Below are 24,497 nucleotides of genomic sequence, written 5' to 3'. Positions count from 1 at the left end.
AAAGTGCAATGCTTACAGACACATTGAACAGCATGAAGCTTACTGCCAGAATTTTTTAATCCTTAGATTTTTCATTGCTGAAAATTTTCATTGTTTTCATTTTTCCTTGAGTAACCTGCTTGTTTTCTGGTAATAATCTTCTCGACAACTTTATAACATTAGTATAGAGAGTCTTAATTTTCTAAAAGAAGTGTATTTTTCAGGCTTTTTCCCCCCTTGTTTTTCTTTGCTTTTTTTTTTGGTATATTCCTGGTGTAGAAGCAATCTTCTGGTCTTCAGAGCTCGTACTGTGCTAGGCACCTTCTCTGATGTGTTTATAACCTTGGCCTAGAATTTCTAAAAGTCTAGATTGCTATGGCTAAAGAAAGGGCCAAATGTGAGAAAAGCTTTTGAACCTAGATCTGTTTACAGCAAATACTTTGGTACCCCAAGTGACTAATGATCCTTGCAAACTCTGGCTTTAATTAATACTTGTTCCATGAAAGTACCTTCTGTGTTTTCTGGCCTATCCATGTCATGTCATCTGTATTTGTGACGTTTCCATCTTCTTCTGTCACCTGTACATGAAAAGATTTCAATGGTGTCTCCTGATGTTTATATTAAGGGTATAAACATCTAGGTCAGGTACTTAGAGAGTAAGTGAAAGAAAGATGGAAATGAAAGAAAAAGTGGACTCCCATTAGAAACACCACCACCAAATTAGAGGGTGTTATTTTGGTTGCCTGACCAGTCCCCAGATCTGATCCTGCAAAGCCTTGCTATTAGGCAAAGCCTTTTGACTCAAATGATTGACTGGACTAATCTTTGTAATCACTATTTTGACTGATTTCAATGGAAAAACGCACAATTAGTAACACACAATGTATAGCAGGAACATCACACTGGGAAGGACACCTAACTTCACACCAGGAGAAATTGACTTTCACAGAGTTTTCTGTGGCTGAGGAAGCCAAGTGAAACTGAAGATGTGAATGTTGTCATCCCATAAATATTCCTTTTTCTTTGACAGTACTCTAACACAAATCTATTTAAGCATATTCAGCCTATCCTCAGGGGTATTTTTCCACTTTAACAAAAGTATGAATGTATTAAGGACAATTTTTATCATGTACAATTTTAGGATAATGATCAAACTTTTTTCTTCTTCCCCATAAAAATAAAGAAAGCACCGTAAATTTCTTTACTGGAAGTGATTTTGATGTGGATTCTGGGTCAAACTTCCATTCTGCCATAGATTTTAAAACAGAATTTTCATCTGAAGTAGACTTCTTCAGTATATCAAGTAGAGATTGCCAGTAAAGAGCAGCTTCCTCAGCTTCAGTTTCCTTTATCTCCCTGGTAAACAGAAAGGGAACTGATGTATTTTTTGTATATTATGGAAAAGGACAAATTAATAAATATTCTTTATAACACAATTATTAAGTTGTTTAAGAATGCCTATTCAATATTTTTGTATTGTTTGAGTTCTAGAATTCCATAATTAAGTGAACTCTCCAAAGAAGTAAAAAATTCTGAAAGATGGATTACCTATATTAGAAATATTGCTCTGACAGAGTCATCTTTAATCTATGCATCTACCTGTACATCTGTTCCCACAGAAAACCTGTACTTTCAAGTGTCCTTACTCCTAATGTCTGCTAAGAGCTCTCTACAGCCACAGTAGAATTCCCATTACAGCTGGGATGTCTCCTTTCTGCTGAGTTAAAATAGTATCACAGGAGATTACAGCCCTTACATCTCCCCAGAGCTCTTCCAGAGCTGATCCGAGAATGATAAGAAGTATCAGATAATACTTCTCAGAAGATATTCCTGTATGTTGTGCTGCAATCAGACCCAAAGTACAAGACTTTTCCTGAGCTAGAGAGGCCAGGCTGCCTCTGAAGATGAGCAGAATGACTTTATTTCTATCCAATTCTTCTCCTTACTTTAAGCCTAAGACAAAGGAAGTGTAGAATCCCAAGTAGATGCAAAAATTGATCAGGATACAAGAAATGAGACAATCAGTATTAGTCTGCCACTTTATACATACTTCCACTTCAGACACATCAGGGCACAGTCATTTTCACCGTTAACTAGGAGGAAATTGCCATCCAGGGAGAATACCAAGGATCTGATTCCCCCTCCTTGATATGACTGACAATGCTTTTGAGCAAGTATATCCTAGAGAAGTCATAGAAGCAGTATCAGCAAATACGTTTTTATACTGGAATGTGTCTTTAAATTATTTTTATTATTTAAATTTTAAAAACATTTTAATGATTTTTTTATTTTTAAATAAAAGTCAATCCAAAGAGGCAATACAAAGTACATAAAATACTAGGGGTTTTAAGTTTAAAAGGTTTGACTACACATGGGACAAGTTTGAAGTATACTGATTTTGCAGGATGTAAGAACAGTAGCAAAATGATCTATGCTAAGATTTCATGAAGAAGGAAGGAAGTGGTTTGTATGATTGTATACACATTCATTATAAAAACAATTGTCTTGTGTAATGCTATATCATTTCATTTTCAACACAAATTTTTCTCAAACACCTTTTATTCAAGTGAGGGAAAGTTTAAAGTTCAAGGAAGTTATTTTCACACTTCTGTCTCATGTAAATCAAACAAAGCCTGTGCCCAAATGCCCACCTACCAGAGTAGAAGTGTTGTAGATGAACAAAACACCATCCTTGGCTGCTGCTGCCAGCCACTGGCTGTTGGGTGATAAACAGAGCAAACCTGATCCAAACTGTTTGCTAGGAATCTTCTCTTCTGATGAAAATAGTGATGGACCTTGAAACTTATTCTGCCAAACAAGCAAAAAGTTAGCAGCAGTTCAGATGATATCTATGCCATTTGGAGAAAATGAATGAGGTTTGTGGGTTACCACTTGCATTGCAGTTTAAACTGTTGTTTGATCACTGAGCTGAGGAAGTAGTGTCATTGCTGTGCTGCTGATTTGCTTCTCATCTCTGCTGAAGGGTCTGGATTCAGAATGTTCCAGCCTGAATTTCTTGGCTCAGAAAGGATGGGACATGTCAGGGAGGAATGCTGACCTTTAGAATTCACCTTTTTACCTGCCTTGACTCTTAAACTTTGGGAGACCCATGAACTGCAGAGAGCTGCAGTTCCCCAGCAGGCAACGACAGTGGCTTCCTGAAGCCCCCACTGCTTCACTGTGAGGCTGGGCTGGGTTTGCATCTGAGTCCTGGGCTCACATTGGCTCAGTCCCTTCAGGAGTGATGTCCAGGTTACTCAGCAGACTGCACAAAGCCACAGCACAGAACCCACTGTGAAGTGCCTGCAAGCTGTGTGGATTTTAAGAACCAATATAATAGAACATTATTTTTACCAGGTTTCTGAGCAAATGGTAGGATACTGAAAGTTGATGAGTATATATGGTGTAGATATTTTGAGTGGAGAGAGGATTTCTTTAAATAATATCATTCTATATTAATTTCATCTGCAGCCTTTTTTTTTTCTGGTATTTAACCACCACCCAAAATAATGCAACTTCAGAGAATTACCTTCTCAGAGAGGTGGTATTTACAGATGAAAGGTGCAGAGGTGCAGAAGCCATACACAAGGTTATCCTTCAGTCTGACTGCTGAGCTCAAAGGGCAATCCAGATCATATTGCTCCTTTTTCAGGGCACTAGCATTAAACATTCCTTGTTCATTCACATACTTGTCATTATCTAAAACATTGACAAAAGAAAGAGGGAGGAAGATACCATTAATACATGTGCTTTTTCTATCATGTAATTATGAAAATGATCCTCAGCAAGGAGAGAGGATGATGTGAGTTTTCAGGGAATAGACTGGAAATAAGGATACTCAGATTTAACACCAACTCAGTGAGTGGTGCTGATGCAGGACACTGCAGGGAAGCAGAGGCAGTAGCTCTACTGGCTCTACAGAAATACTAGAAACAGTTTAACCACAGTGATAAGACTATTTACATATACAGATTTACTCTGCTTCTTGAGTATCATGTCAACAGTGCTAATTAGTTTGCATGCAGGTTCATGTCACCACTGCCTTCATCTAGAACTTGTTTTAGAAATCTCTGCCATGAGGAACAAACAGTCAGGGTTAAAACATTGCAGTTCACATCTTCAAAATGGCATTTTATTCTTTTTAGTTCCCTAATTTGAGCTTTAAAGGGACACCTGAAATTAAGACTGACAAGACACCTTATATAAAATTGAAATGAAGACAATAACAGCAGCTTTGAAAACAAAGCCCCATTTTATATATCTAAAAATAGGCACAAAATAAGTCCAAAATCAGTGAATATTTAAAGAAAATACTAACTTTGCTGAAAACTATAAAACTACTTTTCAAAAAGTTTGTAAAATGTAGGGCCTTTTAAAAATTAAATGTAAATAACTTGACAATCTGACACTAGGCATATTGCCCTAGAAAATGTTAGTATATATTTCAATTTTTACCTGTTATGATTGCTGAAGACAGATGAAAAATTTCCAGTCTTGCTTGTTGGACCTCTGCTAGTTTAAGAAGTACCATCACTTCAACTAAGTCATTCTTTAAGTCAGAAAGTACAGAAAGATGGAGCACTTCATCTGCCACTACTGAAGCAGGGAAGGAACATCAGTTGAAACTGTTACCACAGCATGGTAACATTGATTTTACTAAGATATCCAGAGACACAAAGCCAGATCCCTGCTGGGAACACAGCTCAGGAGTGCTGCTTGCACTCAATTCCCCTTGAGGCACTGGGGAGCTGGGAATCCCTAAGCACCAGCACATTATTATTACATTAAAGAGTCAAATCTGAAATTACCTGCAGCATGAATTGTAACAATTTTGAGGCTGTCTGCTGATAAATGCCAGATAAAGCACAGAAAAACCCTTCTCTAACAAACCCTCCACACAATGAGAATATGATCAAGCAAATTACAAAATTTATTTAAGGAGATATAATTCTGTTTGTTAAACCAATCAAAATGATAAAATAATGTCCTTTATACTTAAAATTATGGTGAAGATCTATACACACAGGTATGATCTTTAAGAACAATGCTTTTGGAAAAATAAATTCACAAATTTCAATAATTTTTTTGTGACTTAAAATTCATCATATTTTATTCCTCACCATCAACCATCAAAGCTGACAATTTCAGCAGTTCCCATGTTAAAGATGTCTGTGGTAGAAATTTGAAACAGGAGATTACACACATAACCTACAGTTTTAAGTCCAAATTCTCACAAAGTTCTTAAGTTCTTTGCCACCACTATTACTTTAGTGCTGGAGCTGTGATCAGTTTGTCATCTAATCAATTGTTTTCTCAATGACTTATACATACTCTGAAAGAAAGGTAATACTGGTACATTTGCTAACTAAAATTACAAAGAGGAAAAAAAAAGGCAAAAATCTAAAAGCAGCCAACCAGAACCCCCCCCAAAAAACAAACAAACAAACAAACAAATCACAAACAAACAAAAAAAACCCCCACAAACAAAACAAAACACCACACAAAAAAAAAACCAAAAGAAATCTGGGCCTTACAAAACATGTGGGAAGGATATGTTTAGTCCTCCAAGAAAATAAGTAGAATGATGCCTGACTGACAAGTATACTTAAAATGTAGAAAACAGAGAAAAGAAAATATAATTAATGTTGTTACTTGTATTACCTATATATCCCAGAACTTGGAATAGTTTTGATGGACGAGCATCTAGAATAAAGATGTGTCCTTCTGCAGCTCTTGCAATGAGGAACTGGCCACTGTGATCATAACTAGGTGAAATGCAAATCCAAGTAGAAATCAATTCAACACAGTCGATAAAAAGAGTCAAATAATTTCACTCCCATAACTTGCTGAATTCACTGAGTGCATAAACATAAATTTCAGCTTCTGGGTTTAGGGCCAGATATAAAGCTCAGTGCTATGAGTGCAGTTTCTAATTGCATGGGTGGTCAATCTAAAGCTGATCATACTCCACAGCAGTCTGCATTAACAACTTTGTTAAGTCAGAATTTCTTTTGCATTCACTATTTTAGAAATAAAACTATTACACAGATCTTGGTATTATTTTGAAAAAACACATCTTTGCAATGATTGAATTTTGAAGAAGTTGCTCTCTGTATTTTTTGTAAAGTTCTGCCTCAGGTGGCTGTAAAAAGGGATACATCTGAGACTCAAATAACAGGCAGATTTATATTAAAGTTTAACAGTTCAAAATCCAATCTATCTTTTGCAAAGCAGTGTAAAATACTCCCAGATTTTTCAATAATTTTGGGGAGAGGACAATGACACAACCAACAACAAGCCCCAACCAAACAAAAAAAGCCTTTTAGATCACGAGACCTAGTTACAAGAGAACTGCTAATCTGCAGAACTTTAGGTAAATGAATAATTAGTAATTGTAACAAAAATCCACCATATAGAAAGAGATGACCAAAAGGCTTAAACTTAACTTCACAAAACCTTAAATTGTATTCAGTGAGAAATAACCCTCTAAAGTTAGATACATGGAACTGTGCATAATTACTGCATAAAATGATATTTTAGACAGGATCTTACACATCAGTATCTTCTGTGTTCAGTTAAACCTTCTTAAAATACAAATTTATTACATTCTCTCATATAAATACTGCCACTACCTCTTGCAAGCAATTCAGAATATGTTGAAAAAATGTAGAAACTGTTAAAATATTTTAGTTTTTAATCTGTAGAATAAAAATTCAATTTTTATGCTCAACTAATATCATTACTCACACAATAAACTGACAATATCTCTACCCTGCTACATACTTACTGCAAAGATAGCACTGGAAGTTTGGAAAGAAAAGTTCTGTGAATGACCCGTGGAGCTTCAGCTCTGGTAACATCAAGGAAACAGATTTGACCTGTTTGGGTCCCTACAGCAGCACTGTTGGAGGAGGGACAGCAAGCCATAGAAGTTGCCTAGTTGAGAAGTAGAAGATACTTAACAGTTCAACATATTTTTATATATTACACCATTTGTTAGGATGCAATTTTCTTTGCTATTTAAAAGTCCCTAAAATTTGAAGAAGAAACCCCAAGTGGTTTATTTAAAAAACATGTTTTTAACAAAAAAAGTATGTAGAGACATATCTATGCTTTGTAGCTACACATCAAAAGTTAATTCTGTTCTTTCCAGAGAAAAAGCAACCATTATATCCACTCTCCAGATTTTAAGGGAAAGAAGTTTCATCTAAATAAAACAGTGAGTGCACTGTTGTGTGTGCAGCTGTTATAGAAAGGCACTTTTTTCTTTACTGTGTCAGATTTCAGGGTTTGAATGCATCTTAAATCAGGACAAAGCATTAACAGTTTGAAACACTCTTATCAACTTAATTCTTAAAACCTGTTTTTCATTATCAGTCAAGGCATTTACCTTTTATACTTTTGAATTTTTTCTGTTACTCCTTAAAAAGAAAAAAAGGAACACCATAAAAATTTAGATATTTTTTTACAAAGATGTGCTTAAAGATGCATCACGAGGACATTTGCCTGAAATGTTTCCTCTGCTTTATAATCAAGGTAAACACGGCAGGATTAGCTCAAGGGAACATTCTGAAAGATAATTTTTAAATCTCATCCATGGGTTGCTCAAAGACATTACTGAGCTTCCCTCAGCACTGATTGATTCAAATCTGTGGAGTATTATGCTGTCAATTGAAAAATGCAGAAATTTTTAAGTATCAGTCATGATATAAGCTCCTGGTTACATGTACCTCAATACCAAGGTTTAGCTTGCTAAGCAAAGTTCCATCTTCCAAGGCCCAAACTTGTACTTCACCTGAAACTGTTACAGACTGTTGAACAGAGAAAAACAGAGTCAGAAGAGGATGAAATAATCAAATAGTCTGGAAGTGATTAGTGATCTCCTGTAAATATAGATTCCACTAATTGATGAGCACAGCAGATTAAGGGTTACTAGTTTCACTTGGGATTATTTAGTTTTTCATTAAATTCAGGTGCTGCAAGGTACACTTGCTTAAGGAATACTTTCAATAATTTTTGTGCATTCGTGCAGCTTTAAGCAGAATGAGACAATTTAGGGCAAAATTTGTTAGCTTGGTCAATATTAGCACTCCTGCCATTCTGCCAGCAATAGAACAAATTTTATTTGCATAGGAAAGGCCTGGAGGAGAGGTCTTGTTTTCTCATGTGAAAAATGATGGAGATCAAAATACCTGAGTTCTTCCCATATCCAGATAATTTTGTAATTCCACAATTACAAGTAGTAAGGCTTACAAGAAGTAAGGCTAGAGATCACTCAGCCTTCACACTTTATTATAGACTATAGCTGAATGAATGCCATTTACTTCCTTAATAAGAAGTTACACAACTGTAACAAATATCATCAAAACAATCCTGATTTCTGCAAGGCTTTTCATTTTGTGCCTTAGCAACATATTGGTTACCTGAGAAGGGCCACTATTCCATATGAGAAATGATACAATTTCTTACCACACAGTAGTTGTTCCCTGGAGTAAGAAAATCAGCTGCCAGAAAACAACTGCTGGATGTGTCCAGGAGTTTGACAGCTTCTCCACTATGGTCAGGTCTGTAACTATAGACTGTCCCCTGACAGATAAAGAGAAATAATCCATCACTGGACTATGAAACTTTTCATTAGAAGCTTTCAAAGACTTTAAGAACCAACACCCCATCTTTCTGAGCTTCACTCTTTGAACTTTTGTATTTGACTCTAACCTGAGGTAGAAAGTGCCCCATAGGATTCATCTGAGTTTAGTGGATTACATTAATTTACACTGGTTGAAGATGATATTAGTTCCTTTTAGAGCATTCCAGCTAACCACATTTTCAAGAAGTTTTGTTTCTCAAGCTTGCTTTAATAAAATAATTTAAACACACCCAATTTCATGTTACTCCAGAAATGAATAAATATTCTACACCAACACAAAACTTCATGTCTGGATAGAGAACAACTCTACTGCAGAGTGTAGGTCTGACACAGCCAAGCTACACTTTTCTCCCTGTGCAGCCACACATCAAGCCTGGAATTCATGCCTGGACACATGAGAGACCCTGAACATGTCCTCAGCTGTACACACACAAGGATTTCTGCTGGGAAATCTCAACATTAGGTACTTTATATTCCACCATCTGTTGGAGACAATTGTTCTGTGCTGATTAAAAATCTTTCAATTTTCAGTAAAAACACAGAATGAACTGTGTTCACCTCTGATATGATTTGTTGACTTGCATAATTACATTAAACATTTTGTACTAATAGTATCAGCATATTCATATAGAACCCCAGGAATATCCCATTAGGTAGTGCTGTTATCTCAAATGTTGTACCTGGTCAGTGACAAGCAGCAGACTGGTGTAATCAGGAGAAAATATGAGGCTGGATATGGGCTGGGAGATATCAGCACAGATTTTGATCTCATATTGCAGATCTTTGATGTGATAGAAGATTAAAATGCCCTCCTGTGTAGAAAAGTACAAATACACATGAGGTCTATGTCACTTATACTATCTGGCAAACTGAACTGCAAGATCTTCTGAAAATCACTAGAGCAGCAGTGTTTAACTACATCCCACCACCAATGGTGTCATTTGTCTTCAGTATGTTTAAATCAAAAGAATTCTAAACTGAGATAATAAATCTGTTGAACATGAAGACGTTCTTTAATACAATTTTTAGTTAAAGTCCACGTTTGATAACAACAGACTCTCTCATTACATAATGCTTTAGATTTCATACTGCTGTTTTTGAGACAGTGTAAGAATTTCTTCCCCACTTAAGCAGGAATGTACAATGGCATTATTAGATACCGAGTTAGATTTTGCACAAAATGATTTGGCAATTCCATTGGCCATTTTCTCTCTTTTTCTATTTTTTGTCCATACTTCTTTTCTGTTCCTCTACAATATTCTTAAATAAAACCAGGATTGTCCTCTTTTATTGCTTCTTTGAGTACAGAAATGGAATCTTTTCACACTCTGCTCCTCTGTGTCAAGCCTTCACAAAGTAATATAGTCAACACCAGAGAGGAACTTTATAGTCCTGCAGCCCCTCACTTTTCCCTAACTCCTGTTTTTGCAGTGAACTTTGCAAATTTACTCCATTTGAATGTAGATTTTCACACACTCAGAGTAAGTGGAAAGCTTAAAGGATGCCTTACACGTCCAGCTGCGTACAGTCCCTCATTACATAATGCCATGGCATGTAAAACTGTGTTCTGCAGATTGCCTGCCTCACCACCTGAAAGCACAAAACCAACATAAAATACCAAATCTAGTTTATTTCAACGATGTGTTGCAACTCCAAATTTGGGATAATGTACTATTTATTTGTGAGTAAAAGGATCATACAGTCATTTAGATCAGAAGGGATCCTAGAAGTCCTCTAATCCAACCTGCTCAGCACAGAGCTGACTTCAAACTCAGAACCAACTTCAAAGTTGGATTATGTTGTCCAGAGTCATATCAGCTAAGGTTTGAATATACCCAAAGAATGGAAATTCCTTATCTTCTCTGGGCAACTTCTCCCAATGTCTGACTACCTTCAGTGTGAAAGTATTTATTTCCTAATATATACCTAGAATTCCTGTTGATGCAAACTGTGTCCTTTGGTTGTATCTGCTCTGTAACCTTTCACTGGATAGCTAAAGCAGTAGTAAAATCCCTCATTTCCTTTTCTCCAGTTTTGTTCAGCCAGTTCAGTTTTGCTCACACCAAATTTGTATGTCATGTACTAAGACTGGAACAATCTTTGTGGAAATGTGTTGAACTTTATCCATTCTATCTTTTTTGTACTGTGGTGCCCAAAACAAAGCGTTGGAGACAAACCCCTAAATCCTAACTCAGATAAATGGTGAGTGATTGCAGTTCTAAATAAATGCTAAAACTAAGCAGTAGGGAACCTCTTCTAGCACCACTTATTCCAATTTAAATTAGAACAAACAGAATTTTTATCACTGCCACTGTTTCTCCTGAGGCTTTTGATTTGGCTGTCTCCTAGCACAAAAGCCATTAATCTTTTTTCACGTAAACATAAGATTGCCAACAATGTGCCTTACAGAGGCCAGTAAGAGTTTTTCTAACCAGTGGCTTCCAGCTCTACTCACATATTATTACTCCCAGACATCAGCAGTGCTGCCTAAAAATCTATTAGCTTCATTTGACCATGGAAATACCTTTCTTTTTCTGCACTTCTCTACGAACATAGGACACCACATCTGTTATTTTCTGCATGAACTCTGCACAAAAGAAAACAATTCACAATGTCAATCTTGTTTGTAGGTCAATATTGCAAAGCAAGTCAGTTGTATTCCAATCTACTGCACAAAAGGCCAAGTTCAGTATGGCAAGTGAAAAATGTGCATTCTTCCTCAATATCTACCATTTCTGCCATCCATGCCACTGAGCAGGCACAGTTCTGTTATTCAGTTTACAGCTGTAAAAAGGAGATAACATGGACTTGGTGTGGACAGTGGTTCAGATACAGATTTATCTTCCTTCTAGTGCCAAGTTATGGTATTCTTATTTCTAACAATGATTTTTTTTTTTAGATACACTTACAGGGAAAATTCAGCCACTCTCAAAACAATGCCTAAGTGAAATGTGGCTGCTCATCATTCTGTTTGCAACACCATATCAGGAATTCAGCATGTGCTTAAAGCTGGCCAAGCACTTCAGCATTCTGCTAAATAGATACAGATTGCAGTCTGTTTTAAATTAAGCAGAAGCTTTAGTGTAATATAAATACAGAGCATTTTGTTATACAGTTTTAGGACAGGACCCAAAGATGAACACACAGGCCAAGAAAAAGGCCAAATGATCAATATTCTGTTTCCTTCTACTCAATTGACAAAAACAGTTCTGGCCACACTTCAGGTTTTTATTTCTTGATGATTTCCAACACTTGATTTGCGAAATTTAAGTCTGATAGTTTCAAAAAGAAAAGTAATGCTGGTTTTTAAGGTTGATTTAAAAGCAGCCTTCCATTTTGGTGTTAACTATCAAAAATGAAGTCAGGGTACTGCTGCAGCTTAAAAGTCATGTACTGTATGTAAACAGAAGAAAATAAGCTTACCAGATTATCTATTAGCACTAATTCAGTGTTTGTTAGGGAAAGGTTAAATGAAACACACTCATCTATTTCTTACCAGGTGGAGCTTTTTCTTCAAGAACAGAAACACTGTATTGCTCAGCATCAATTGCCAAAACATATCCTTCTTTACAGCCCATGTATATTTCTGAGGTTGCAGTCCAGCAGTGGGCAGTGGGATGCACTGAAGTCTTAATACAATTTCTAGGCTTCAACATGAAAATAAACAAGTTCAATCAACAATTGACAAATATCTGTACAAGCTGTTACATAATTTTCAAGATAAGAAAAAAAAATCATTACCTCTTAAGAGTCTGACATCATATTTAACATCAGCATTATTTTATTCAGTCATCCCTTCACTGAAGCCAGTAATTGTGAGAAAGAACATTCTCCAAAAAAGTGTACGTCTGGAGACATATGGTGGTGGAGAACTCAATTCTCCCTCTAGAAGCTTGTTTAAATGATGAATTACATTTTTAATTAAAAACTATATATTTTAAAATTTGCATTTATCTGGATTTATTCTCCAGCACTTGCATCTGTTACAATTTTATCTCTAACTTGGAAATCCCTTCAGTATCTTACCTATACTCACAAAGATATTGACCCACCATAACAAGGGCATTTCCCAAACTTTTAATGATAGAATTATTATAAAATTCAACACACTGAGCCCCTAGAGGGCTCTTTAAATGTCAGAAGGGCACTGGAAGCCTCAATTTAAATGGTTACTTATTATGACCTCACCATAACAAATGCCTTTCAAACTGCTTCTTAGAATATTCTTCCACTTCATAGCCAAAATGTGAACATGTGGTTCTTGCATACTTGGCACTACTAAAACACATTTTGTTTGAATAGCTTATCTTATTGTATAATCCAAATTGTTCTGTAAAACAGCTCTGTCAATCTTTGTGTCATCTGCAAGTAAGTGCTAGAAATATCCCTGACCTGGACTTCCCATGTGCCTTGAATTTCATTTCGCTAAAATAACTCTCATAAATCTGTCCTCCATAAAACACAAAGAACAGAACTTCTCCAGCAAATATTATTAAAGACAGAGAGTGGCCTGTTCAGATACAACAGTAACAGAGGTCATAAAAACACCATGACAGAACCAGATTAAAGAGAATTCAGGGAGGGGAAGAAGGGAAAAAAAACATAAGAAAACCTTGGGAGAACATTTAAAAGAGAGGATTCAAAGCACCATGCATGTGTGCAGAAGTGGTGAGGGTTACTAAACAATATAATAGATAAAAAAAAGAAAGATCTATAATTCTGTAAAACACCAGCTGTCTCACTAAAGGTTCTAAAAAAAGAGGAAATATGGATGGACTTGTGATGAAAACATAGGACAGAGATTCATAAGTACCTAGATTTCATTAGCAAAATATACCAAGCCCTTGTTATATGGTTCTGAGTAAGTAACTGACATTCTATTTTTGCTTACAAAGCATTTTTAGTTTCTCAGGGGGAAAATGCTACCAAAATAAAGTGTATTAATATTTATTTTATAAATCAAATATGTCTGTTGGTAACAAATTTACAGCAAATAGGGCTTTATATCACCCAGAGAAACATCTAATATAGACATTTTCACTGACTGTATAAGGCTTGAACATCACAAATCTTTGGGATAGTTGTATCTGAACTTCTGCAAAACAGACGCTTTCTGGGTAAACACAATTTCTGCAATGTTCCTTTGTACTTGCTTCCGTGACTGTCTTTGCACATAAAAATATGCTAATTCTAAAATGAGATTATGTAAATCCCAAAACAGATTGCTTCTTGGACTGTGCAATGCTGTGGTGGTGCATAATAATAATAACAACAATAATAATAATAATAATAATAGTAGTAATAATAATTATAATGCTGTCTTTTTTTGAACTTCTCTCCCTTTTAAGTAGCACATCAGGGAAAAAAACCCACCATGATGGATACCTGCCACAAAACGTTTTGTAAAAAGACAATGGAGAAAATTGGTGCTAGAGATGAAATCAGTTCAAGTGGGCTTGATGGTCCCACTCTGCCCTGCACTGGTGCTGTCTCACCCTGAATATTGTGAGCAGTTTTAGTCACTGCAATATAAGAAAGATAATAAACTACTAGAGAGTATCTAAAGGAGGGCTAGGAAGATAGTTAAGGGTCTAGAGGGAGTGCTGTATAAAAAGTAGCTGAAGTCACTTGGTCTTTTCAGCCTGGAGAAGAAATTGAGAGAGACCTCACTGCAGTTACAACCTCCTCGTGAGGGGAAGGGAGGGACAGACACTGCTCTCTGCCCTGTGGTGACAGTGACAGGACCCGAGGGAATGGCCTGAGGCTGTGTCAGGGGAGGTTCAGGTTGGACATTAGAAAGAGATTATTCACCAGAGGGTGTGTGGGGACTGGAACAGCTCCCCAGGGCAGTGGGCACAGCACCAGGCCTGACAGAGCTCAAGAAGTGTTTGGACAACGCTTTCAGGGACAGGCTGTGACTCCTGGGGATGGTCTTGTGCAAGGCCAGGAGCTGGACTTGATGGTCCTTGTGGGTCTCTTCCAACTCAGCATATTCTGTGATTCTGTGGTAAAGCACATTTAGAAAACTCTGATCTAGAAAAATCTCATGCAAGAAATGAAAGGCTGGAAAGCTGCAGGATATTTCAATTCCTTTCCCTCTGCTGCCCCGCTGTGGTTACACAGCCAGCCTCAGTACGTGGTTCTGGAGCATGGAACACTGACACTGCTCCAAGAAGCAAACAGGCAGACTGGCAGTGGGCTTTGCTTTTCAGTGCTGGGGGGTTGGACAGAGGTGCTTAACTTGACAGGACATAAGCACGTGATTGTCCTCCAGTATCAGGGCTTAGAAGATCTAAGAGTACTCAGTTTTTCTGCTTGGTTAGAGATGGAGTTTATATGCACAGGCATGCGTGGAGGAGAGAATTAGTACTGTAAGGCACAATAAATTCAAGCCCTAAAAAAAACCTCACCCAGCTACCATATCCTGGAGCAAGGTGAAAACATGCCAGAAACAGATTCATTGCCTCCCGGTTTACTAAACTCAAAGTTTACTACAGGAAACAACATACCACTGCCACAACAAAAGGAACAAGAGCCTGTATTTCTGAAAAAAACCATTTCATTTCTGAATAACTTGTTGTTCATTACCTACCAATACTGACAACCTAAATAGAACCAGCTACGAAAACTGGACAGTAAATTACTATCAAAATATTTATCATAATTTGAAAGAAAAGGAAATCTTCAATGAAGACTATTAGAACAGGTTACTCTTACTCCAGAAATATTTCTATGGATAAGGAGAACATAATCTCATTGAAGGTGCTAAAAAGAAATCTAAGTTTTTCTGAAGGCAGCTGGGAATGTAAAAACCCTATAGAGATCTCTAGTACATATATCTAGTGTGGCTGAAAGCACAAACTTTTCCACGTGGAGAAGTTCACAAAATGGTTCTGCAAGCCTAAGAACCTACTACTACTGACCAGAATGGCATCCATTCCAGTACAAATTCTACTAAGCCTCACAGACCTAATACTGCTTTTTCTCCAATCCTTCTTGTCATTCACTTTACAGAATAAAGAAGAAAGTGGGTTTTGCGGAGTTCATCATCTGCTCATAACCTAAGAGGCAGTAAGGCAGAAGAAAATGGCAAGCCCCCCAATAAGCATATATTATCAATTTCAAACTAATTGAGAACACTTTTGAAGCCTCTAAAAAGAGGCATCTCAAGGGAGGATAAAAAGTAAATAATCAAATATAAGTGAGACAAATGGCAAGGTCCAACAGTTACAGTGGAATGGGAATGCATTTCAGAAGCAGGGGTTGCTGTCTGGAAAAAAGCCTTCAATGTTTCCATAGCTTGTGACATTTTCAACATCAGAAAGAAAGCAATCCAAAAGGGAAGTAAGGATATGTGAGGGCTACTATCAGTTTAGCATGGGAATAAATTTTTAACGTTTCAGCAGGTCCTTTTAGCTTGGGCACAGTTAAATGCTGACACACTTCATCCTGCTTCAGGGACACAGATTCAAACCTCCACTGAACAGATGCATGACTGTGCTAGGGCCCGTGTCAGACATCTCAACATTGTACTGCACTATGCAGCAGCATTGTGCCTTCTCCGTCTCCTGGCAAAATGGAGTTCAAAAATATTGTTGAGGTAACAGATCCACTTACTGGGATGTACCCATTTAATAAGCATTAGAATTATGAATTTATTGACACCTATTTGTATAGAAAGTATAATGACTTGGAATAGTAAAAAGGGAAAAAATCAGTAACTACCACAAATGTTTCTGCTTCATCTCCTTTCAGTCCAGCAATGGCTGAAACTGGCAAATCAGGGCCATAGTATGGATCATCATTACAGGAAGGTGTGAAAAACAAATCCTCACGAGGACTCACGGCCCCACAGTTATCAGGGAGTTCCACAGGGCTGTGAAAGGGCAAAAGACACAGTCTGAGGAGAAGAAATATGAACAGTAAATGCTGATACAAAACAGAGAAGCTGTTTTCAAAATGGGCTTTATTTCTGCAGAAGTAATGGAGGAAAAGTGAGTATGCCTATGTATTTAATAGGCATTCTGTAATGCCAAAAGGCACAGAACCTTTTGGTATTTTTTTCAGATCACAAATTAAGGCCTTATTTATACTTTCATTAGTGTAACTGTGTAAGTGGCAATATGTTGATTACATTAATAGTTAATGAGATTAAACACTGTTGGGAATGGTAGAGTAGCTGCCACCTTGAAGCCTAGGTTTTATACGTCAACCAGCCTGAGCTATACATACTACTTTTATAACAACCTCAAAAAACATTTTGGCATAAATAAATTCTAGTTTTGCTGTGCTCTGTGAATTGCTTTGACAAAGCCATCCTCTCTGGACCTGTAAGCTAGCCACAGAAGTTGGAAATCACATTGAAAACTGATACTCCTTTTGGTACAATTTGTGATTACAACAAGATATTGTTTAACTATGCTTACTAGGACCAAATTGATCCAAATTTCATGGTTTCATAGCTACAAAGTCAATGCTCAATGTAGCCATTTACAGAAAAGCAGTCCAGGCACTATCTTTATTCAGTCACACAGCTTTTGATGAAGGCTGCCAAAGCAGCTGATTAGTATTAACTTCATGGTGTGCATCATCTGGTCATGTGAGTACTAAGAAATGAAATAATAAATTTAATTCATTTGATTGACTAGACAGATTTATAGTGGTTGTGATTTAGCAATTACTGACTGTAATTGCTAGGTGAACGAAGTGGGACTAAATCCTTTGCAAATAGATGTGTGTTGCTAGTCTTTGTTATTAAAATACACTTGTAGATGTTGCTCTTAGCCTGGGGGGGTGTTGCACTCACTGTCGTGTAAGGTGATGCTCGTCCTTGCTCTTTTCAATGCGCCAGATGGTAACGGAGCTCTCAGCAACAAAACACAGCTGCTGCCAATTCATGGGGTTAAAACTCAGAGAGGTTCCTGTCAGCCCCGGCTGAGACTCACTGCACAGGAGGATATTTTCTTGCCAGTTCCTTCATTAAGGAGAATAAAAGAAAATCAAATCCATTAAACAGGTAAAAAACATTAAAGCCGAAGGTCTGGATGTGATTAGGACTGATGTTCAAGATCCAGTTTGGAAAACAAATACTTTGTCACTGACAAAAAATTTCTGCTGTCAAACAAGTAAGGTCTTCTTGAGAAAGGATGTGGTTAATTAGCCACACATAAAATGATTACTGCAAGAAAATGATTGAATAACTGACATTTTAGAAACATTATGAGGCACTCCCTTTTGTGAAAAGACCAATGGTCACGAGAAATGGATTTCTTTTACATTAGCTCCATCAGTGACTACTAAAATGGGCCCAAACAATTAACTCTTCAGCACTCCAGCCTCGCTTTTCCAATCTGTAACATAATGACTGTAATGCTTGCAGCTGGAAGTTGTGATAATGAGGAAACAAACCACATTCAGCCTATGATTATCTATGGATTAATTACCTAGCTAATACAAGTAATTGTGTTGTGAGTGCAGACTTACAAGCTATAGCTGCATTAACCAACTTGGGCACAAGCATGGGCAGAGTTTGTGTGGGGCTGTTCTGCATAGCTAACAGAAGTCTGGGAATCTGCTTTCTGCTGACTTCTCTTTTGTCCTGTATAACCGATTTTATGTCCTCATCAAATTTGCATATTTTTCAATATTCAGATTAATATTTGATGGCATTTGCCTTTTTAGGTGCTGTCCAAGAACTAATTAACATCAGTTGGAGAAAATGGTTAAAACTGTTTCATAATTTATTGGACAATCTATGTGACTGTTAATTTAAGTCACATTTATAGCTTTAGTATTTGTCACTACTGCTGAGAGGAGAAATCTAAAATGCATAGACTGCTGTAAATGGATTCAGTATAATCCTTTAGTCTGGCTGTAATAAATTCACTCACAGAAATAATCACGAAGCAAACAATGGTTAACATTTATAGCATATGCAAAAAAAGGGAATTATTCACCCATATGCAGTAGCCCTCATTAAAATTACAGGAAGCTATAAACTACAATTCTGACTTTTAAAGATATCAGTGTATCTTGCTTTCTAAAGATCTGTCAGCATGTTCTTGTCTCATACCTACCAGAAAATGCCAACAGGGTTTTATAGTAGATAATTTACTAAGATGTGAAACTGTGGTGAAATGTATATCTAAAAAGGAATCTGACATCAAGCTTCTCATTTGAAAAGAAAAGAATAAATATTAGGGATAAAATATCTCAGATGAAAGGCAGCTTTTAGTTATCCAAAGCTCTTTGTATTTTGAGACTGACATCTTTCAAAACATCTCTTATACCTCTGATTCCAAACTAGCTGCTTAAAGTACCAGGGCTGTGCAATTGTCATATAGTCATGACATCTAATGCTCAACACTGTGATTTCTGACATATATACACACACATATCTTCAATAAATGCACAATATAATCCAATCACAAAAATGAAGGTCCTGATTTCACAGTAAATTCACACACCTCTGTTCAAATTATTACACACTCTAAGCTTAATATTTTGAAATATTTTGATGTAATTGTATTTTGTTACTAAATTCTTTGTGACTTAGGATGGTTTTTATGACAATTACCTGCTGATAGTGGTAACATGCTGTTTCAAACTGGTTAAAATTGTTTGGCCTTGGAAATTACTACTTTAAAGCTTTTAAACATTTCTAGGTATTTCTGGTTTTAAGAGTAATCTAGAGAAGTCTTTCAGGATGGTGCATTTTTGTTTAAGAGCACACAATGAACACATTGGACCACATCTGTTACTTCTGCTGTAGGTGACAAGTGTGTCACCTGTCAGGCCAGTGAGCCTTTGTTGGTTTCCAGTGTGATATGCACAGGCATCCTTCTTGAACTACTGTGTATGATTAGAGTTCACAGCAAACATTAATCTTCTTCAGAAAGATAAAGAAGAGGCATCCATAAGAGTATCTACTCTCATTACTGAATTTCTGAAATTCCAGGAGTTTCTGCATCTTCACTTATAATTGTACAAGAAAAGATAATCAGTAAACTAATACAAACTATTCCTTACATGTTGTTGTTTGCCTTTCTCCTACTGCACTCTCCCCATTTATTTTGAGTCTCAGACTCCACAGTAAATGGGAACTAGCTGGCAATGAAGACAGGAGCAGGATTGTATTTTACAGTACAATTAAAATATCAAATATTCTACCTTTCTGTATCTGCACTGCATTATATAATAATTCACATCAATGAGCAGAAAATTATGATCTAACCCAGTGATCCAAGTTAGTGTAATCACTGAGGAAAATTATAAGCCAGAACTAAGATCAAGCAAAAGTAATTAAGAGGACCACTGAACAGTCCGGGGGGACAAACCAGTACAAATCGGCTTTGGAACCCTTTTCCTCTTTTCAGCAGGCAACTTTCTTCCACAAACAGCACGGTGCTCAACTTCCAACAGTGAACAGATAATTAACTGATGCTGGAGGCTCTGGAAGCACTCCAAGAAACAAAATTTGGAAGAAGGTAAAAGATAACTTTGTTACAGCTAACAGCCATTTTGACTAATGTCTGCTAACAGTAGAAAATAAACAGCAATTTTGGTACAGAAAGTTTGCAGACAATGATCAGTCAGGAGAAAAAAAAAAGAGATTAAGTCAACCAGTATGTGTTCCACATTTGTTAGCCTAATCTCTGCTAAAACAGTAGTGATACAAAAATATGAATTAAGCACAAATGGTATAAGAGAATTTTTTTTACTCTTACCATACTGAAAGAACAAACTCTGGGATTGAAGAGTAACTGGCAAGATAAGGGCCTGTAAAACTAAATGCAAGTAAGGTATAATCCAGCTGAGCATCACCTGAAATGTAAAAATAAAGAACATGGTCTTTGGTTGTCCCAGACTTTATAGTCCCACAGACCTCTTCTCACTTCCTTTATATCCATTTTAACTGTTTAAATATTCTTCAGGCCTTTGATTTCTTTGCTTCGCTGCAGATAATTATTTTGATTTGATCATAAAAATGTTCCCTATGTATCACTCCTTGGAATTTTTTCAATTTCCTTTCCAATAATACCTTGAAATTGTAAAGTATTTTTCCCCAAGTCCCATGAAATCCTTTGCAGTCATAATTTTATTCATATACATGCAAAAGCAAGTATCATGATCCTTATGTAAATGGTAAGGGAACTGAAACATGAATAGGGTACGCAACTAAACCAAGGAGAGAAATTACATGAAGCAGACAAAAATATATATTAGATCCTGAACTCCAAAGTTTAACTGCAAGAATCCTCATCCCCCATATCCTGGATATCTCAGCAGTCTGCTTGGGAATCTACTGCTGTATGATTTTATTGCTTACTCTGAGTACATTTTCCTAAAACTTATTCCATTTAACTCCTTTTTCCTTTTAAATTAGCTTCATTATGCATGGTCATATTCCTCCCCACCTTAAACCTAAATAAATTCCTTCCACTGCCTTCCATGAATCTCTTCATGAGACAGTTCCCTGTCACGGGACATGTGACAGGGACAAACAGTCCCCGTACTTCAAGTCTTATAAAAAAGCCCCACAGCTTCAGAAACTGATGATTAAATATTGTTTTAATGAAATGATGATGAGGAGGGTTACCACGCGAGTACCTTTTAAATGTGTCAGTTTAGTCAGTTCTGGAAAGGTGTAGATGTGTATGAGGGGGTTCAGTTTCCGGTCAGAAAAGGCCACCACCTGACTGCTGGCATTTGCTGCAAAGGCTCCCACCTGGCCACTCTGACACTGCACTGCTCTCGTCTTCTTGGTTTGGATGTCCAGGAAGAGGATGTAATTACCACAAGGGTAGCAGACAGTTTGATTGTTGACAAAGGCCGAGTTCTTGTTTGAGAATCCCTGAACCCAACTGAAAATAAAGCAACTGTGTGTTAAGACATTAATCACACACATTTCTCAAAATTCTGTGCAAAAGGGAATGTTGTAGCCTCAGATACAGTGAACCGATGATTGGGATTTAGACTCATACCAGTGTTGCAAAACCACAACTAAGATCTGGTGTTATGAGTCACTAGTTCAGCATTTCCAAAAACATAAGGTTAATCTTACCCTGATGGAGCACAAACGACTGGCATAAGAACATGGAGAGATGCTTTTCTTTCTTTCAGTTTTCACTAAAAATAAAGCCAGCCAAGTTCACAGGCTCTGGTTTTATACTCACAAACCCCAGTGAAGGGTATAACTTTATTTGAAAGAATTGCATGGGTATGATCTATACTGGGGACCCAATTGTGTTTGCTTAACCTTTCTGCACTTTCATAGTTCATCTCATACACATAAGATAGAAAATACAAAGGTACAGCTTCTGTTTTTATGAAGCAAACCAGGAGGACTGTTCTGCTTTAAAGAGTCCAGTACTTTAACATGGTAAAACTCTGGAATGTAAACAGGATGTGTTACACAAGGACTAAAATAAATTACTGAAGAGGACTCTGTTTATGAACTTAAAACATGTCACCAAATTCATAACTGCTTGCAGATGTTTTTACTTTTCAAAAAGTGTGTGGACAAACATCAGGGTCATCTTACCAAAGAGATTTGCATTTACCACCAAGTGAGGATGTCAGTTTAGCCTGCTGGTACCAGGGCAGGAAAGTTCCAGCAGTGTAAGAGATACCCTCTTGTGTACAACATTGCTGTACTCCCTTTGAATTATCATTCAGAAACTTTCCATCTCTGCTTTTTTTCCAAATCAGGGAATCTGACTGGGAGAGACCTTTGCTCTCTGCAATGACCAGAAGCATTTTTACATGCCTTTCACAAACATCAGTCAGTCATAAAACTAGCTCAGTTGCTGATTCTTCGTACTCTTCAGAGAAGATGGTAATAGAGCCTCAGCACTCACATACTTAGGAACGTTTTAAAATTACTGCTCTTGAGATAATTTAAGTCCAGCAATAACTTCCCATAATCTTTTCTGATGAGTTTTTGCTCTTGGCTTCTTTTTCTACATAGGAGTCAAGTGGAGGCAGAGAAGAGTGGGAGCACTGACAATGTGCTTGTGGAGGTGAACTGAAAGCCATGGTAACAGAGGAGATACTTCAGAAGTTCTGAATCAGTGGAAATTAAGCATTTCTAATTTCTGTTTAAGAAGGTAAAATGGAATCTAGAGAACTTGTATGCAGGGATAAATGAACAGGGGTGACAGTTCAATTTATCATTCTTATACATCCAATAAAGGCCTAACGGGATAAGGGTTCAGGCTGTTATATATAAAAGAGATGATAGATAGATAGATAGATAGATAGATAGATAGATAGATAGATAGATAGATAGATAGATAGATAGATAGATAGATAAACTTCTTTACTGTGCAAGCGACCATGCACTGGAACAGGTTTTTTGACAGCTGTGGAGTCTCCCTCACTGGAGCTCTCCCAGAGCCGCCCGGATGTAATCCCACGCACCATGCCTGGGATGACCCTGCCCGAGCAGGGAGGTTGGACCCACTGTGGTCCCTCGAACCGGCCCTATCCCGTGATCCTGTCAGCTGTGCCCGTGCTTCTTTCCCTCTCCCCCCGCGCTGTCCCCGACAGCGCAGCGTCCCCTCCTCTCCCTGTCGGAGCGCCCCGTTCACGGAGCCGCGCGGGGCGAGCACAGCGCGGGACACCGCACACCCCACCCGGGCTCTGGAGCGTGAGGGGGCTGTGCCGGCCGCCCCCACCTCACTTCCAGCGCGGCCTCCGCGGCGCGGCCGGGCCCCGCCGTGCCGGGCCCCGCCGTGCCGGGTCCCGCCGTGCCGGGCCCCGCCGTGCCGGACCCCTCCGTGCCGGGCCCCTCCGTGCCGGGCCCCGCCGTGCCAGACCCCTCCGTGCCGGGCCCCTCCGTGCCGGGCCCCTCCGTGCCGGGTCCCCCCACGCCGGGCCCCGCCGCCATCGCCGCCGCCGCGGGACCCCCGCGCCCTGGCAACGGCAACGGCGCCCGCCATTGGCCGGGCTCGGAGCCCGCAGCTGATTGGCCCGCGCCCCTGCGCCAGCCAATCAAAGAGCGCGGGCGGGTATTTAATAGCCCAGTAGGGGCCGTGTCTTCTCTGAGGGAGTAGCGGTGTAAGGAATGAGGAGCTTGGCTCAACCAATATATCAACCAACAATCCATTTATTAATTCATTAGTTCAAGTGATAGAGTGTGAGCGAAGCAGCGCGGCGCTGGGTACAGTGGAGTGGGGTCTCCCCTCCAGCTGCACACCGGCTGTTAATTCTTGTTTGTATTTATTGAGCATGTTCACATGTTCATAAGTATTTCTCAGCAGGTTTTTGGTTGGGGTTTTTTTTTTTTTTGTGGTTTCCTCCTAGTTTCTATTTGTGAAGTCGGATTTCTACACCTGAGGGTTGAAAATAAGTCTTATTTCTATAGTCCATTGTGATCAGTTCCAATTTGTGATGTTGAGTTTCTATACCTCAGCGCTGTGAATCAGTGATTGTCATGTTCATCTTCCCTTCTCAGAATCATACAACTGCGATGGTGATGTCCAGCTTCTTTTTCTGGGACTGTAAATCAATTATGATGTCTAGCTTCCCTTTCCAGGACTGTAGCTTAGTGATGGGGATGTCTAGCTTCCATTTCCAGGATTGTTGCTTGGGATAAACTTACTTCCCTCCTTTGTTTAGGTGATTACAAATCCTTCTATATTTTCTAAAGCTATAGTTCAAAACCTCTTATTACAAAGCAGCTTAAAGCTTATAATGATTTTATTTTCAAAAGTAAATAATAATAATACTTCCACATTCTTTTATCCTACATGTTAAAGGCCTGTAAAACTCATATTAACTAAACCCCTAAAACTTATATTGTGAAAACTTTAAAGCTTACATTATTCACTTATAAGCAAGCAAAAACATTTATTTAAAAGCCTCCTTC

The 24,497-nt window shown here is 38.0% G+C and overlaps 1 protein-coding gene across 3 annotated transcripts in view; it reads right to left on the bottom strand.

Annotated features, from left to right (window-relative positions):
* The window catches only part of CFAP43 (cilia and flagella associated protein 43), a 38,856-nt gene extending 15,325 nt beyond the window's left edge, over nucleotides 1-23,531 (bottom strand). For 2 of the 3 annotated variants that reach the window (XM_063405363.1, XM_063405364.1), the window contains exons 1-19: nucleotides 23,305-23,531; nucleotides 21,236-21,489; nucleotides 20,353-20,449; nucleotides 17,433-17,600; nucleotides 16,352-16,502; nucleotides 12,123-12,273; nucleotides 11,151-11,213; nucleotides 10,137-10,216; nucleotides 9,307-9,438; nucleotides 8,449-8,565; nucleotides 7,710-7,790; nucleotides 6,767-6,915; nucleotides 5,641-5,744; nucleotides 4,435-4,575; nucleotides 3,509-3,678; nucleotides 2,635-2,787; nucleotides 2,030-2,160; nucleotides 1,185-1,335; nucleotides 489-557 (exon numbers count right to left, since the gene is read on the bottom strand). In XM_063405363.1, the coding sequence (XP_063261433.1) occupies nucleotides 489-557; nucleotides 1,185-1,335; nucleotides 2,030-2,160; nucleotides 2,635-2,787; nucleotides 3,509-3,678; nucleotides 4,435-4,575; nucleotides 5,641-5,744; nucleotides 6,767-6,915; nucleotides 7,710-7,790; nucleotides 8,449-8,565; nucleotides 9,307-9,438; nucleotides 10,137-10,216; nucleotides 11,151-11,213; nucleotides 12,123-12,273; nucleotides 16,352-16,502; nucleotides 17,433-17,600; nucleotides 20,353-20,449; nucleotides 21,236-21,489; nucleotides 23,305-23,516 (2,574 nt within the window). In that variant the 5' untranslated portion in view covers nucleotides 23,517-23,531. The remainder of the gene's footprint in view (nucleotides 1-488; nucleotides 558-1,184; nucleotides 1,336-2,029; nucleotides 2,161-2,634; nucleotides 2,788-3,508; nucleotides 3,679-4,434; nucleotides 4,576-5,640; nucleotides 5,745-6,766; nucleotides 6,916-7,709; nucleotides 7,791-8,448; nucleotides 8,566-9,306; nucleotides 9,439-10,136; nucleotides 10,217-11,150; nucleotides 11,214-12,122; nucleotides 12,274-16,351; nucleotides 16,503-17,432; nucleotides 17,601-20,352; nucleotides 20,450-21,235; nucleotides 21,490-23,304) is intronic. The other variant, XM_063405365.1, reaches the window with a different exon arrangement.
* Nucleotides 23,532-24,497: the final 966 nt, after the last annotated feature.

This window comes from Prinia subflava, chromosome 9 (genome assembly GCF_021018805.1).
Source record: "Prinia subflava isolate CZ2003 ecotype Zambia chromosome 9, Cam_Psub_1.2, whole genome shotgun sequence".
Lineage (NCBI taxonomy): Eukaryota > Metazoa > Chordata > Aves > Passeriformes > Cisticolidae > Prinia > Prinia subflava.
The sequence above is the reverse complement of the archived record's forward strand: the minus strand, read 5'-3'. Positions and strand labels throughout refer to the sequence as shown.